This window comes from Pongo pygmaeus, chromosome 3, assembly GCF_028885625.2.
Source record: "Pongo pygmaeus isolate AG05252 chromosome 3, NHGRI_mPonPyg2-v2.0_pri, whole genome shotgun sequence".
Lineage (NCBI taxonomy): Eukaryota > Metazoa > Chordata > Mammalia > Primates > Hominidae > Pongo > Pongo pygmaeus.
Genome location: NC_072376.2, coordinates 46,429,752 through 46,447,597, shown reverse-complemented (window position 1 = coordinate 46,447,597; position 17,846 = coordinate 46,429,752). Strand labels below are relative to the sequence as shown.

General features: G+C 33.5%; 1 protein-coding gene across 1 annotated transcript in view; it reads left to right on the top strand.

The window, feature by feature from the left end:
* The window catches only part of GABRA4 (gamma-aminobutyric acid type A receptor subunit alpha4), a 78,516-nt gene extending 67,367 nt beyond the window's left edge, over window positions 1–11,149 (top strand). Inside the window, exon 9 of the mRNA XM_054486085.1 lies at window positions 764–11,149. Coding sequence (XP_054342060.1) covers window positions 764–1,294 — 531 coding nt within the window. The 3' untranslated portion in view covers window positions 1,295–11,149. The remainder of the gene's footprint in view (window positions 1–763) is intronic.
* The last annotated feature ends 6,697 nt before the right edge of the window (window positions 11,150–17,846 follow it).

Here is a 17,846-nt window from a genome sequence, read left to right as displayed (position 1 = left end):
AGCAGTGAAACGTATTTCAATTTAATCACTCTTTATTGGTTAATGGTTTGAATTCAGATATTTATGCAAGTATTGGTTGATGCTGTTTATAAGTCTAGTACAACCTTTTCCTAATTAAATTTTCTTTGTATTTTCATTATTAATTGAAGTGAAAAATAAAATATGTCAGGATTGTTAGATTTTATAATAATGTGTATAATTACCTATGCCTTTTATGAAAGTAAATTCAAAGGATTTGGAAAACAAAGTTTTTGGACTTTTTAAAATAAAGGAATATTATGTACATATGGATAGTTGTTATTGTTGGTATTCTGTGTACGTGACTAGGAATAGTTCTCCCTGTTTATAAAACAAACACATAGAAAACTTTGAAATGTATATGACATATACAGAATATTATTTGCAATAAAACTAAACAAATAACTTTTACAGCAGTAATCATTAACTCTTAAAATGCAATTAAGTATAACCTCAGCTTGTAGTTCTAACAACTTAATCTTCTTTCTATAGATTTAAGGTCTAATTATTTATAAGAATATACCATATTTTGAAATAGAAGATTTTTGATTCGAAGTTTCAAATGTATGCACGTTATATTTTAGTTATGTATTTTAAAGCTTTTTAAAATCAAGATGACTACAGCTTATTAATAAAGTTTTATTTTATGGAAATGACTAATTTTAAGAATTTGGATCCCTTTAAATTCTGTACAAATCTGCATAAAGTTACATAACCAATATATTTTTTTCATATACCTTTTCAGAATACAAATATCAATTTGAACATGAGAAAAAGAACAAATGCTTTGGTTCACTCCGAATCTGATGTTGGCAACAGAACTGAGGTGGGAAACCATTCAAGCAAATCTTCCACAGTTGTTCAAGAATCTTCTAAAGGCACACCTCGGTCTTACTTAGCTTCCAGTCCAAACCCCTTCAGCCGTGCAAATGCAGCTGAAACCATATCTGCAGCAAGAGCACTTCCATCTGCTTCTCCTGCTTCTAGCCGAACTGGATATATGCCTCGAAAGGCTTCAGTTGGATCTGCTTCTACTCGTCACATGTTTGGATCAAGACTGCAGAGGATTAAGACCACAGTTAATACCATAGGGGCTACTGGGAAGTTGTCAGCTACTCCTCCTCCATCGGCTCCACCACCTTCTGGATCTGGCACAAGTAAAATAGACAAATATGCCCGTATTCTCTTTCCAGTCACATTTGGGGCATTTAACATGGTTTATTGGGTTGTTTATTTATCTAAGGACACTATGGAGAAATCAGAAAGTCTAATGTAATTTCGTTGCTATAGTAGTTTGCTAAAAGATGATGAAAATGCAGAATGTCTTTTTAAATGTTTTTAAATATAAACAAATATTCTTTACTAAAACAAAAACTCTATGTAATTTTTCCATTTAAAGATATAAGCCCAGTTATTGGGAGAGTTAATTAATTCCTGAGTGAAAAAGTGAACTATGTTTTTTTCAGAAAAATTATTTTAAAAGAACTCAGCATTCAGTTAGATAGAATACACACCATCCTGGAAAGTTGGGATAAGAGAAACAGAGCTATTAGAGACAAGTGGCGCATATTTTTTCATTGATATTTGAAAACAGACTATGACATTTTAAAAATCTACCCCATGAGTATCAACCTGCCACCCTAAATTTCCCAGTGGCACTACCCTTAACCAGAATTGTTTATTGGATGTCATATGCAGTGACCTTTGGTGATCCTCTTAGGAACTTCAAGAAAAGAAATTTTCCTGTTAAATTAAACATTGGCAAAAGGAAATGGAATAGTATAAACACTGATCAATAGAGTAAAATCTCTGCTGCATAAAAAACTAAGACAAAGACCAGAGGAAATATGTTCCCCTTCTTATGTTGGCTAAACAGTACTTAACAGTTGACTTGAAATTTTGTTCTCTGAGCCAAAGTTTAACTCATTGTATGAATTCTTTTTCATGGTAGTTCATTCAGTTATGTATTTATTTACTACATAGTTATTCAGAGCCTACTGTGTTCCAGGAACTATGCTAGAAACTGTCTCTCTAGGAAAGCTCTTGCACCTTTACCTACAATATTACTTAAAAAGTAGAACAGTCAATGCATGCCAAAGAACCATAAACTAGCAGAGGACATTGCATTCTTTAGTGAAGGACATTTATTTAGAGTCTGACAACATATTCAAAATATTTTTCCACCTCTACTGATAGTAGATAACAAATATATTTGTTCACATAACCACTTTGATGTTAGTACAACTTCAGCAATTGGTTTTCAAAATAGATGAGAATATGGTACAGATTGTTCTATAAGTGAAAAGCATTGTGTACTTGAAAGTAAAAATCTGGGCAATATAAGACTTAATAGATTAACTGTCTCAAATTTGATCAGAGTCACAGAGTAGAATTTGATCAGAATCACAGAATCATCAGACATAGGAACTGAGCACAGGCTTTTTCAGGTGCTTTCCCCAACATAGATCTAGATATTAGCTAGTGAAATGCTAAATTTTGAAGAGTTTTGTGTCTATAGTTCTGTAATTCTGGGCAGTCATCATGTTGGTTTTTTTTGGGAGTTTTTTTAAGGTTTTATAACTAAGGGGAATATTTTAAAATTAAGAGAGCAGCAAACGAAAGGAGTAAAGAAAAAAATAGCTGTCGGGTAGGATGCCACTGACTCTGCTATGTGATTTATCAGGATTTTCATCTACTGACTTCTTTCTCATTAGGTAGGCTTAACAACTTACTTGAGAATTTTGCAACTGTCTGTGCAGCTGAATCTAGGTCTTTTTTTGTCATATTGCTTCTAGATTTTCTTCTGTGCTTCTCTCTATCTGCTCTGGAATGGATGAGTGAATGTGTTCTGGGTGTTTTAGGGAACATATTGATAGAAATGGCCACCTTGCAGACAAAATCTCTCTCTCTCTGTTTTTGTTTTTACAGAAAAGAAGTGATAGTAGTTAATTGGCATCGATTTTTCAGTTATTGCGCCACCTTATAATGGTTGTTTTTGAGACCTGAAAATTGTGCAAATGCCAAATATTAATTGTAAGTCATACCTGAGAAATCTTTCTTGGCTGTCTTTCTAGGTATTCCATAGAATCAACACATTTTAAGGCTGAAAGATACTGTCGAAATCACCCAGTCCCAATCCCCCATTTTAAAATTGATTCTAGTAAAATTAGGCCCAGTAACATCTGTATATATGTATATATTTAATAAAGAGTACTTGTACCAAAAAGCTTATCATAAATTATTTAATGAATGTGAATAGATCTCTGGCCTTGAGGACAATGTTTGGAAATATGGTTGGAAGCACAATTCATTCGCTGCTAGTTATTCAGAGTGTACTTTGTTCCAGGAACTATGCTAGCAACTGATAGTTCACTGTTCTGATGAGAAGGCTGGTTTTGTTGTTGTTGTTGTTGTTGTTTTTGGTGAGGAACTCTTACTCTTTGCTAATCTATTGGCCTATCTTAAGCAATAATTCTTTGGCTATTCATTGGCTTCCTTTAAAAAAAAGTATTCTTCTACAAATCTTACAGAGTGTAAAGAGATAAAAAGAAATGATATTTTTCTTACCTTTACATATGAAGGTTTAAAAATAAATCATGTGGACAAAGAATGAAAAAGGACAAAATTAACCAAGGATTCTTAATTGTTAATTTGAAGAACACATTAACCAGAAAGCTTAAACATTATTATTAAAATAAATTATTTCATTTGCACACAATGTTAATAATGATGATGATGATGATAATAATAATAATAATAATAATAATAATAATAATAATAATAATATGTTGTTTGCTTTCCTTAACTGAATTTCATCAAATTCATTCAGTGATTTTTATTTTGGTCATCATTTCTATCTTCCCAATAACCCAGAGGTACATCAAGTAAAAACACTTTTGTGAAGAGCCAGTCACTTTTCCCTCTTAGAAAATCTCAGAAGAATAATTAGGGGCATCCAAAGTTCTGGTTATCTATGAATAATAATGAATAATTTTGGCTGAGAATGGTACCTTTATATAACTCTTTTAAAGATGAAATTCAGAATAGTTTTATTCAGGACCTAGTATCTGCAGTCCAAGTTGGCCACTAACTGCTACATAATTACTTTCAGTTTCCTCCAGGCATGACTAGGTATAAAAATATATTTACACTATTAATCCACAGTTTAAAATGACTTGCACTTGTGCATATACATAGTACTTTGAATAATGTATATTTTAAATCGGACCACACAAATCTTGTATTAAAGTAGGTAGAGAGTAGAGTCACCCTTTTTTTGATGAAATGAGTCACAGAGAAGTTAAATGACAAAGATAAAATCACAGGGTTGGAAAGAACTTTGAAAGGTCATTTTTCAATAACCTCACCTTAACAGTGACCCCTTTTCAAACAATGCATAAACAATTTATTTGTGGCTTATTTTACCCACGAGCTGGCCAATTCTTCCTGGCCTAGAAAAAAATCTCCACTCTCCCCATTCCTGTTCTCAATGGTCTTCTCTTCTCAATTTGTGAATATTCTCCAGTAGAAGATACCAGGTGTGGAGATGGGTCACTTAATTTCAAGTTCTGAGTGTCTTGTGGTTTTAAACAAGTCTCTTAACCTCTCTAAGACTGATTCCTCATTTATAACAGGGAGGAGGTGGATTATGTAATATCTAAGAGCTTTTCAGTTTTAATATTCTCTGATTCTCATAGTAAATACAAGCATACTCTTGTAAGAAAAATACTGAATACTTTGCACCACAAATAAGTGTTTATGGACAAAAATTTAGTTCTACTACGTTATTACTTTAAGTTCATGGCTTGCTTCAAACTAAGGTTTCCCTACCTTCAAAAATATATATAACATCTCTCCATTTAGATAAAGTGTATTCTCCCCAGGGAAGATTGTATTCTTTAAAGACAGTGGAATATTGGCTATTTCTCTTTTCTGGGATTTTCTGGGCTTTTAGTCACTAAATGGGCTCCTGCCCAGTTTGGGTACTGTGCTGATTTTTAGATATATAGAGATAAAAATAGCCCCTTTCCTTGCAGGTAGTCACAGTCCAGTAGAGATGATAGATGCATAGACAAAAAATTATGGGATGTAACTAATGCTTCAGTAGAATACAGCAGGGCCAAAACTAGGGTGATACTCATCTCAGGCACAAATATATATGGGGACATCAAAACTTCAATAATCAAGATACCTAATATTTAAGTGAATATTTTTAAAACTCAAAATTAATGCAAAAGATTTATGACCAACAGAATATACAAATTTTAAATAAATTAATAGAATCAGTAGTAATAATATTTTCTTCTGCCTCAGGCTCCAAAATTGCTCAGCATAGCGCTGATCTAGAGGTGGATAAAAGATGCACATGACTTAATTACATTGTTGATGGAGAGGAACAAGAGTGATAGCAGAGAAGGTTTCACAGATATAATCTTAAGCTAAATTTTATAGAATGATTTGGAGTTCTTATAGCCTCCATTCCCACTTTCACAAACAAACAAAAAAACAAAAGCACAATTTTATCAGCACCTGAGGTAGGAGAAGAGATGAGGATGTGGAAAGTCAACGGGAACTCTTACTACAAATTCTTAGTTCTGTGTTTGGAGGGAAGGGTGAATGCAGGGAAGTGAGAGTTGTTGATGTTGGAAAGCCCCAAAGGGCCTGGATTAGGAAGAGTTTTGTGTAAATTACTAAAGGAATGGAATTTGATCAGGATTAGTGGCAATTTAATAAAAATCTTGAAGAATAATACGATGAAAACTAACATCCTTATTTTTCTGTTTTAGAGAAAGCACCTGATTATTGTGTGAACTATAGTTTGGAGGGCCACAAATCTAGAGGTAGTGGAAAGATTGAGATCTCTTATTTTTTCTTTCCTCTCTTAAACTTTGCCTTCTATTCCTTTTTTTTTTTTTTTTTGGCCGCCATGACTTAATTGTCATTTGTAAAAGTGATACATGACTGTTAAAGATAGACATTGTAGAAACTTAAAAACAATCTCAAAATTCTACCACCCAGAAATTATAAATATTTTGTATTTGGATATGTTTGTCTAGAAGAGTAGATTGCTTGATTAAAAGACATGGTTTTATAAATGTAGAAGCCAATATGACATATATGCTGCCATTAAATTATAAAAAATTAAATTGACTTTTATCTCAAGATAAGATTAAAATTGGAGGGTAAAACTGAAGAAATTGTTGAAATTTGGATGGTGCTTCTTTAAAGCAAGAAATTTAGAGAGTCGGAGCTTTTTATCCCAGGTTTCAATCTTTATTTCAGGAAAATTTTCTGAAATTTTGTCTAAGTTATTATTTTTTTTAGAAATGCCAATTATGTCAAATCCCTTTTGTCTCTATACAATGGTCCCCAACTGTTTTGGCAACAGGCATTGGTAAGGGTGGGGAATGGTTTTCACATGAAATTGTTGCATCTCAGATCATCAGGCATTAGTTGATTCTCATAAGGAGCGGACAACCTTGCATGCCCTCCTATGGGAATCTAATGCCGTCGTTAATCTGACAGGAGACAGAGCTCAGGCGGTGATGCTCAATGGGTGCCACTCACCTCCGGTTGTGCTGCCCAATTCCTAACAGGCCATGGATAAGTACTGGTCAGTGGCCCAGGGGTTGGGGACCACTGCTGTGTAACTATTTACAGTGTTCTTTGTAACTAGTTTGGTATCTTTGAAATTTTCTTTAACTTTTGTCAGCCATAACCCTAGTGAGTTTTCAGTTGTGATTATTCTATTTTGTAACTTGTAATGTACTTTTCAACCTCATAATGGTTTATTTTGTTTTCCCTTGCTTTCTTGGTCACCGTCACTTCATTTTTCTTCTCTTTCTCTATTTTTACCATTGCTTTATTGAAATATCTTCTTTGAGCTTCTCATATTTCTCTATTAATGAGATCATGTCTATAATATTTTTTGAGACTACAGAGAACTATTTATATAAACTCTTCCTCTATTTCTTGAAAAAGTTTTTATCTTGCATGAGCTTTATCTGCTTTTTCATTGAGTTTTTATCTCCCTTGCCTATTTTTGGGGCTGGTTTCTTTCTATTAATCACTGAGCAGAGCCAGCTATTTACTGAACTATAGTGTGGGAAGTGGTGGGAGGGTGAGTCAGATCAGCCCACAGAAGCTATTTAAATTTCAGGTTTCAAGCCCACCTCCCCAAAACCATTTTATGTGTTTTTTCTTCTGCCCAGGCACCATATTTTTATATCTATTTTTGACATTTGGGCGGCCTATGTAGTTCACAGTGTAAAACTCTCTGTTTTACTTTATGTTATTGCTAGTGATTATTGCTCGTAGTCCCACCCCCTTCCCCACATTAGCCTTAGTATTCTATATTATTCAGCAAGCTTGTTCACAACTGTCAAATATAGTCTATCAGAATTTTTATCTTTACCTCTACATTCCACTATTCGGAAGTATATAGTAAAATCGTATGAAGACATATTTTGTTTTTTTCTTGCCTGTTTACACTGTATCTTACAGAGGTTTCAAACAAAACATCTTTGTTTGAAACATCTCAGGATAATGATACTTATTGAAATCTACATCCTGCCTAAGATATATGCCAGTCAATTTCCTTTCTCCTATTAGTGCAAATGGCTACCTACTTAAAAGCTACTGACTATAGTTTGTCATCCATTACTTGTTAATTACAGATATGGTTTTCATTTTTTTTCTCAAATTTTCATTATGTTATTTTTGGAGACTCTCTTAGGTGGGGAGTGAATTATAAATATTTTTATTTCACCACCTTTAACTGAGTCACCATATGTTATTTGCACTTCCAATTGACCAGGGATTGACCAGATTATCTTTTACTGTTATGACCACCAGAGCTACATGGCTTTTACCTTCTGTATATCAGATGTCACTGGAATCAAGCATTAAACCTAGATTAAATCTGGATTAAACCAGCTGTATGGCACCTCAGAAAATTGGGAAGGACTAGGAAGCTGATAGAAAGAACTTCTGTATAAAAAATAAATTCTTTTTACATTTTCCTTGGTAGTATTTCTGCAAGCTTCTTTAGTTTCTATAGGGGAATCCTAGAGTTGTCCTCTGAGATTGCTTCCCTTTCCTTTGTTATTTTCATTTTTCCCTCTTGGGCTTTACTTTTCAGTTGTGTATTTCTATTCCAATGTCAATTTATTATACTGTTTATATTTTTCTGTCCTTCAATTCATCAGTAGATTAGTGAAGTACTTATTCCTTTAATTATAAGTATAAAGGTTTTTAATTTCTTTTTGGATAACGATACATTTAATGGAAAATTTTTAAATGCTTATGGTTTCTTAATAGCTTTTCTCTACCACTAATTACTTCTGTTAAAAAAATAAAAGAAATACCCATGTGTAATATAAAAGAAATTTTGAATAAAATGGTATCCTTTCCTTTTACTAGAGACAAACATCTCCACTTCAAAATGGAAAAATGGAACTATGCAAAGGAAATTTATGATATTCAAGAGTGTGATATTATCACTGAACTGATTAATTTAATTGAAAATACTCACCTGCAAAAAAGAATTACACAAATGTATTTGAAATGACATCAGATACCTCAGGCTATGACAGAGTTGATCATGTTACACAAGTAGTAAAGGATAAATTAAATATATTCTATATTAACACTAAGATTTAAAACTATATAGTCTTCTTTAATTTTTCTACTGTATACATTTCATCTAGATTTCAGTAAAACAAACTTTTCATTACTTTTACTTATCCGTTGCAAATCTAGTTGCTATAAGATATAACCTAATTTGGAAATACCTCCCTGTAATACATTGGAATTTTGGTGTGAGTGTGTGTGATCAGAGAGAATAAACAAATGGTGTCAGCAAAATAGAATGTAAAATATGGAGATAATGTGGATTTACACAATTTGATAAAAATTTCTCCCTTGAATTTTGCAGATCACATATGAATATCATAATGTGAAGTGCAATTAGGATTTTTTCATATATTAATACATATACATCATCTCTTTAATACAATATTTTGCTGAACTCGTTTGTTTTATATTTCTCATGTCTCATATTTCATATTTTCTCATATGTCTCATATTTTATATTTTCTCATATATGTCTCATTTTTATTATTACTATAGTATGCATTAAAGGAGTCTGGCAAATACCTGAACAAAGTTATGTTGTTGGCAATATAAGATATTACCAATTACATAATATTATTTCCAAAGGCAAATTAATATGCAAACTATATATTTCCATGGGTATCTATACAAATTATTACTTGAAGTCCACAGAAAACAGCTTCCTTAGAGGGAAGTAAAAGAATCTCTGATAACAGAAAATGTATAGTATTTCAGTTAAAGTTTGATTGACATATTTTTTTCTCAGTCTTTTATATTTGTGAATTATAGTCTGTATTTTGTCTTTACAGATGTTGCTAACACAGTGCAGCATGTTGGCTTGTCATTTTACTGATTACGTATATTGTCTCCTAGTTCAAGTATACAGTAAATCAGAGCTTTCATTTTTCAAGAGGCAGAAAAATAATTGTTGGTTGATAAGATAAGGTTATATGATTTTGAGGGAGCTTCATTGTAAATTGAATGAGAATCCGGTTTTCATGCAAAGGTGTATCTATGCGATAATACTTTGAATGTCTGTAGTTTGAAATAGAAGGTTAATTTTTTCCACTGGCTTATCCTTAATGAAGGAAATCCCCTGATAATTACTTTGATTCTGAAAATGTTGAAAACTCCAGAAGAAATAAAGGTTTCCTTTGATTTCTCAGCTGAAGTGTTGTACAAACTGAGGAATATAAAGTCCATTCCCTTCTTTCTTCTCCTGAATAATTTTAAAATTGTTTGTTTAGTTGTACAACTGAAAATATTCCTTATTATAGAAGTAAAAAAACAATAATGCATATTTCCTCATATCATAAAAACTAAATTTGTTATCATCTGAGCTTCAATATTCTTGCTCAATTAGAATAGTAAATGTGAAGTGTAATATTTATAACAGTTCAAGGTTTGATAGGAGATAGAGGTGTTTTGATTTTATGGGAAAATTACTTCCTCAAGAACACATTTCTTGAGGTTTTAGTAATCACATTTGACTCCCTGAAATTGGCAATTTTATTCTATGTAGGGATATTATCATGGTATATTATAGTGAGGAGCACATAGTCATTATTGTTTTGTTTTTACAAATTTATTTTGAAAAAAGGAGCATTATCAAATATTGGTTTCCTATTTTAAAGTAATTCATCAGGAAATGATTTTCTGAACACTGTCCCTTTAAGTAAATGTCCCTTGCTTTTCAAAGCTCAACTTATTACTTACGGTAATAGAGTTACTTTGCTTCTTAAAACAAAGTTTATACTAGAGCATAGCATTGTAGAATTATTCAGGTCTCAATTTCTCACTGGAAAATGAGTCTTTAAAATAGTAAGGATTTAAATTTCTATAAAATTTAATCACAGATACTTATATTTTAAGATAAATGTGTTGGAGCTAAACTCTGGAATTATTAAAATATAAAACATTATATCCCTCTAATGTATTTTTTCTATTTAAATTTAAAACAATAAACATAAATATCTTTGGAATATTTTTTGGTTTGTGTATTGTTTTTTCTGTCTATAAATATCCTTCCTTGAAACTGGTCACAGTATTGTGTCTTACTTGATAGTTCTTTGGAATCCCCACTGCCATCATGAATGTTTCTGGTTTTTACTTAACATCTAATTCTCTGTATGACCAATACCACCAGCAAGATTGGAATTTTGCCAAGTTTTAATGGTTTGAAAAATTCTTTGTAGGTTACATGGATGAAGAAAAGTTATAGGACTTGTAATATCTGATGTGGCATAATAGAAACTTTTCACCATGTGGTTTTGGTTCACTAATGGGGTTCAAATGTGTGTATTTCTGTGTATTTTTTAAAGATTCAACCCAAGGAAGAGAGTTAAAATTAATAAAATACAGCAATCAATCTATGACTTAATCCTAACTTGGAAGACCAAAGTAAATGTCTGAGAAACTGAATAGGATTAACATTTAATAAAAACATGTGAATTTATGAATTTTAATATTTAGCTCAGATTATTAACTGTAATTAGTTTGATGAAATAAAACACTTTGAATACTGTGACTGTCTTTTATAAAGTTTTTTTTACATCATATAATGTACTATGAAATATTCTAAATGTAGTATTACAAATCACCTCTTTCTTGGAGGAAAAAAGTAGGTTTTTGATTATAGCTTTTAAAGAAGAGAATGTTCCTGAGAGGAAAAAGTTGACTGCAGATGTTCACAACACACACACAACATATTCCTATATGAACACAGACTAACAAAACACCTAATACACACAGAATTCTTTTGTTCACTTGTTTTATGACATATTATTTGGGCTAAGTCCACTCCAAATTTATGGTACTTGGTCACTTAAATATGATTTTATACTCTAGTAAGAAAAATTATATTTAAAATCAAATATTTAAAATGTACAGCTCTTTTTATTTATTGTGTAGTGTTATATAAATTTATGTGTGTGTTTTTATGTACACTTAATATTTATACACACATATATATGTATGACTGTACCTACACATACACACACACACACAAGTTTCTGAAACTCTCATTGATCACCAGATTCTCTTTCCAATTGAGTTGAATACTATTTAGAACGTGCTTGCCTCTTATACTCTTATATTCAATGTTGATAAGACAGACTTATAGTCAATATAGAAGAAGGTGGAAGTCAAAATCAAAGAAACAAAATTTTCCACAAACACAAGCATAAATAAAGATGTAGGGGAAATAAATTAATGGAATACTTGGAGGTATGATAACTTTTAAAACTGGATTAAATCAATGGCATACATTATACTAGTTTCATTTGTTTTAATCTTTGATGAAGAATTTCTATATAGCTCATTTTCTGGAGAAGTCTAGTTGTCCAAGGTCAATTTTCTTTCTGATTAATTGGAAGCCGAAGCTCAATGCTGGTCTCTTGGTTATGAAAATAAACTCTCAAGTGGTTCAGTAATTGTCTACTTGTTTACAATGTTACCTAATCTGCATTATTATCCTCTGTGCATTCTGAGAATTACTCTCTTTTACAAGAAAAATTATATGAATTCCTGCTATGTTATTCCAGCATGTTTTGCTGATGTCAAATATGCATTCATCATGTGAATTGTTAAATGCTATCCCTCTCATTTTGTTCTGAAAAACGTAAAATAACGTCATCTATTTAACATTGGTTTGGATTATGCTCACCTTTGAAAACTCTTCGGGGTAACATTCATCAACCGAGCATTCTAGGCAAATGGATTCATGAATCTGTATCATTAGCATTAAGATAAATGCTAATCGGTGGCGTCATTTTTTAAGTAAGGCCCATATTTCTGCTTGTGTAATAATATTATTGTCAAGATGCCCCATGTACATTTATCAGTTGAAAACTGAACATACTGATACATGTGTATGCTGAGCAGAGGGATATACCTCAATTGATATGTTACTCTGACATACTGATAGCATTTCCATTTTTTCCATGACTTCAGTTTCCTGCATTTTGCCTACTCTTAACTTGGTGTAAATGTAATACTGTTTGGTACCAAAACTCCTTCCCTCATAGTTTGTAGTGTTTCTAGCAGGGCCACAGAGAGAAGAGAACAAAAATCCTCCTCTCTTCTGCATGGAAAATGGAAAATGGAAAAGATGAGGGCATATTTCTATTTTTGAGTATTTTCAAGTGCATAGTTCTCTAAACACTACATCATATAATAAATAATACTCCTCTATAAATGAGAACAATCTATTTTTCTCTCATAAGTAAGACTAGGTCTAATGCTTATTTTAGCACAAAAAAGCAAATGTCAAGGGTTGGGGGAAGCTATTGCTGTTTATTTTGGAAAAGATTGCATTGTAAATAGAATTATACCTTCTGGCCACGCGAAGAATAGACCATACATAGAATTGAAAATGCCCTTTAGAGACTGTGCTAACTGAATTATTCAAATATATCTCTCCAAGAGCAGATCTAAAATGCTGGCATTCATCATAAAGGTTGAGTGATATGTAATTTATTTTCCATTAGACAATTACTCTTTGCATTTCTGCTCAAGTGATGGCCTTATTGCAGGCTTCTTGATCTTGTCTTTCCAGCCTCACCCATTCTACACTCTGATGCCAAATATTTTTAAAGTTCATTTCTGTTCATTTCTGTTCATTTCACATTTGCTGCAGTCTGTATTTGTTTCAGGGGGATAAAATATAAATTCTTTACCATGACATTTAGGGCCCAACACAATCACCTTTATCCTTTGCCTCCACCTATTCTATGACCTAGTCACTCAGGACTGCATGAAATTCTCTAAACTTATCCTGTATGGACACACCTTGATGCTTTTTCAAGCTAAATCCTTCGCCTGGACTGCCTCTTTCCTGCTCTTGTCTTGCTGGCAACCTGTAAATCACAGCACTGGCCATCTTGCCTGCTGAGGCCACCTCTAAATTCTCCTTAGTGTAATTAATTCCTGGTATTTTCCTATGTTCTCCGTATCTACTTTGTGATTATTTGGTACCATTTTTTAACCTGTAAAGCAATTATATTTTGATAAAGGATGAATACTCTCTGATCACAAGTTCACAGTTTTATTCTGTAAGTCTAACAAGATAAAAATCAATATACTCATTGGTCTGATGACAAAATGAGGGTCCTAGCATAGCACTTTGCAATTTGTAGGTTTAGTTTATTGGCTAATTTGAATTGTAAGTTTAGTTGAGTAGTTAAAATCTAATCACCTCACTAATGTCACGTTGCATATTTTATCAATAAAATGTTGATATTTTAATGTCAGAACTGACCTATTACAGCATGCCAACAATAATTTTCACTTTATTTATGTATTTTTGATAATATAATATTAACTATTTTTAAGAAATGGGCTAGACAAATTACTTCACACAGTTCCAGTTTAAGATTGTGTACTATAACTAAAACAACCATTTGTAATGCTCTGAACTAAAGATACTACAATGGATCTATAATCATAATTCTGATGTTTAGAGCAACTGAAGAGGGAGTCAGATGTTATTAGTCAAGAATGTTTTTGATGTTTAAATAAGTTGAATATGTCTCGAAAGTGTCTTACACAAAGTTAAGTGCTTAATTTTTTTTTTTTTTTGAGATGGATTCTTGCTCTGTCGCCCAGGGTGGAGTACAGTGGTGCAATCTTGGCTCACTACAACCTCCGCATTGCGGGTTTAAGCGAGTCTCCTGCCTCAGCCTCCTGAGTAGCTGGGGCTAGCACATCCCACTAGTTTTTGTATTTTTAGTAGAGATGGGGTTTCACAATGTTGGCCAGGCTGGTCTCGAACTCCTGACCTCAGGTAATCTGCCCGCCTTGGCCTCCTAATGTGCTGGGATTATAGGTGTGAGCCACTGTGCCTGGCCCTTAGTAAATATTGAGTGTTATTCCAGTTGTCCATTGCTTCTTAACAAAGTTCTTTGAAATTTGGTTGAAAAAAAAAAAGCATTGTTTTGGGTTTTCTTATTCATTTTTCTGTGGGCTCACCTGGGTGATTCTCACCTGGGATTTCTTATGAAGTTGTAGTGAAATATTGCCAAAACTGGAGTCATAGGAGTGCTTTTCTCACTCATAGGCCTGATGCATGGGCTGAGAGAAGTACAAAAGTAGTGGTTGTTTAAGGATCTTTCTCTGCAAGTGGCTACGTTGAGCTTTCTCATAGCATGGCAGTGTCAGAAGTCACACTTCTTATGTGGCAACTGGTTTCCCCCAGAGGAGGCATTCTAAATGACAGGAAGTGGAAAGAGCAAATCCACTGCTGCCCAGCATACAAACTAGCATACTGTTACTTCCACCATATTCTATTAGTCAAAGTAGATACAGAGTCCACTTCAATTCAAGACAAGGGGACATAGGCCTTGCCTCTCTATGGAAGAGAGTCAAAGTATTGGGGCCATCTTTAATTGTTGTATATATTGACACTATCCAGTAGTCTATTTAGTGAATGTCATCATTTCACACCTGCTTGGCAGTTGAAAAACTGTGAAATTTAGATGCCTTGGCCCTAGATCCTCTACACTGAAGTGTCAAAAATATGATTGAGGACAGGCGTGGTGGCTCACACCTGTAATTCCAGCACTTTGGGAGGCCGAGGCAGGTGGATCACAAGGTCAGGAGTTCGAGACCAGCCTGACCAACGTGGTGAAACCTCGTCTCTACTAAAAATACAAAAATTAGCTGGGCGTGGTGGCACGCACCTGTAATCTTAGCTACTCAGGAAGCTGAGGCAGGAGAATCACTTGAACTTGGGAGGCAGAGGTTGCAGTGAGCCAGGATGGTGCCACTAGACTCCAGCCTGGGTGACAGAGCAAGACTCCATCTCAAAACAAAGAAAAACATGTGATCGAATAATTTGCCTTATAGTTAGTACATAATTGTGGCCTATGAAAAATAACCCAAGCTATCACTTCCCTTCGACCTGTATTATTTGGTATGTTTTTGTGTATGCTGCCACTAACTAATAGTCAAACACTAATCCAGATAAGATAATTTAGAGGAAGAACTATTTATTTTTCAATGAAATCCATAGAGGATACATATCTCTACATTTGTAACACATGAAACAAGACTGTGAGAGAACTGGGTCATAGATGTTTTTCTAGGCAGGGTGTTAAAATTAGAGGTCATTCAGGTTCTAGTAAAAAAAATTGCCAGAGAAGAGGGGCTTCTTTCTAAACCTTCACTAAAAATAACCGTACAATTTAATAAATCAAAGAGACTCTGACCTTTGGGACTGTACCACTGAGGCTATATCCTTCCTGCTCATATTATGCCATTCCCTTAACTGTCCCTTTAATTAGTTGATTAACTCCAGATCTGAGAGTGGGCAGTAACTAAGCCATTAAGTGGCGTTTTGAAACTAGGCAAATTTGAAATTAGTTTTTGAGGTTCAAATTTCACAAAGTTGGATGGTCTATGTAAATAAGCAGCTCATATAATCTAAATAGAGATGTCACTTCTGCCAAATAACTTGCAAACCATTAGTTTAAAAAACAAAAACTTTCCAGAAAGCATGAAATAGAGCCTTTCATAAAGTCATGTGGTCAGGCTGCAGGGCTGTGCCGTCTGGTATCATAGATAAAATACATTTTACAAGTGCTAGTATAGCTAAATAATTAGTTTAGATTTGAATTCTTTCTTGATCAAGGCATTATTTTATGAAATTTTTTTTCTAAATTCCATTGGTTGTTCTCTTTTTTATCTTATTGAAATCATAGAATTACAGCATGGTAGTCAAAGAATAACAGCACGGTGATAAAAATTAATTTAAAAGGACATTTATTTCCTTGGATTCCTTAAACATCATGAAGTGTACATATAACACAAATGAACACTTTTGAAAAACTCCTTTTATCTCTCATCTTTTCTCCCCATATTCCACATTTACTTCCATATCCTTTTCCACAAACATCTCTATGCATGTTTTCCTGAGACTTATGCCATGCACCACTCATCTCCTTATCCTTCTCGTTTTCCTCCTGGCCCTCTAGTTTAATTTCTCCTCATATTCCATTACAAAAAAAAAAAAAAAGAAAAGCTAACCTGACAGTTGGCCAAATCTGCTTTAGAGATTTGCAATCACTCCTCTCCCTCAAATTGGATTTATGAGGGGATCTAGACTGAGAACAAAGGTGGGATGGTTGGTGTTTTGGAGACAGATGAGACATGTGAAAAGAAGAGGTGAGCACATTGTGCCTCTTCTCACTTCTAAGATTAAGGCCTGGGAAGGGGCGGGAGATGGGAAAGTAAACAAAGTTTGTGTTTTGAGAGAAGTTAGGTGAGAGAAGATCTTGCCATAGGACACTTATATGTGTACTTCATCTGGCAAGTTCTGAAGGCATCAGGCTCACAGAAACATACTTCTTTTACTTCTTGGCATCTTGTTCAACACAGTATTTATCCCAGATGTTTTATTTTTGTTGAAAAATTACTATTTATGTTTGCATTAAAATAAGTCAGCGTGGAATTGTTAGATCTTGACTTTTTACTTCTAGCTTCTGCTATCATCTCATTTTAAAAAGTGTGAAATGTGTGCAGTAAACAATATTATGCCTTTAACACATGGACAAACCTGACAGACAACTAGCAATAGCCTGTTTCTGTTTATCTGACCTTTCCAGAACAAACCTTACTCACCACTGATATAGTTTGGCTGTGTCCCTACCCAAATCTCATCTTTAATAATAGTTCCCATAATTCCCACGTGTTGTGGGAGGGACCCAGTGGGAGATGATTGAATCATGGGGGCAGTTTCCCCCATGTTGTTCTTGTGGTAGTGAATAAATCTCATGAAATCTGATGGTTTTATAAGTGCAACCCCTTTCACTTGGCTCTCATTCTCTTTTTGCTGGCTGCCATGTAAGACATCCCTTTGCTCTTCCTTCATCTTCTACCATGATTGTGAGGCCTCCACAGCCATGTGGAACTGTGAGTCAATTAAACCTCTTTCCTTTATAAATCATCCTGTCTGGGGTATGTCTTTATCAGCAGCATGAAAATGGACTAATGCAACCACGATTCTATTAAATACATCATTAAGGATACTTACTAATAAAGGAAGGTGGTCTGGGACACTAGCAGCACAGGAAAGTTAGAAAAACTATATTGTAAATATATATTTTATTATTTACTAAAACTTACTTTAATTTATGAAGTCAAATTAAAACATTGGAAAATTCATTCTTCAAGAGTAAAACATCAGCTGTTATTGGGAATGTGATTTTATATGCAGTTCA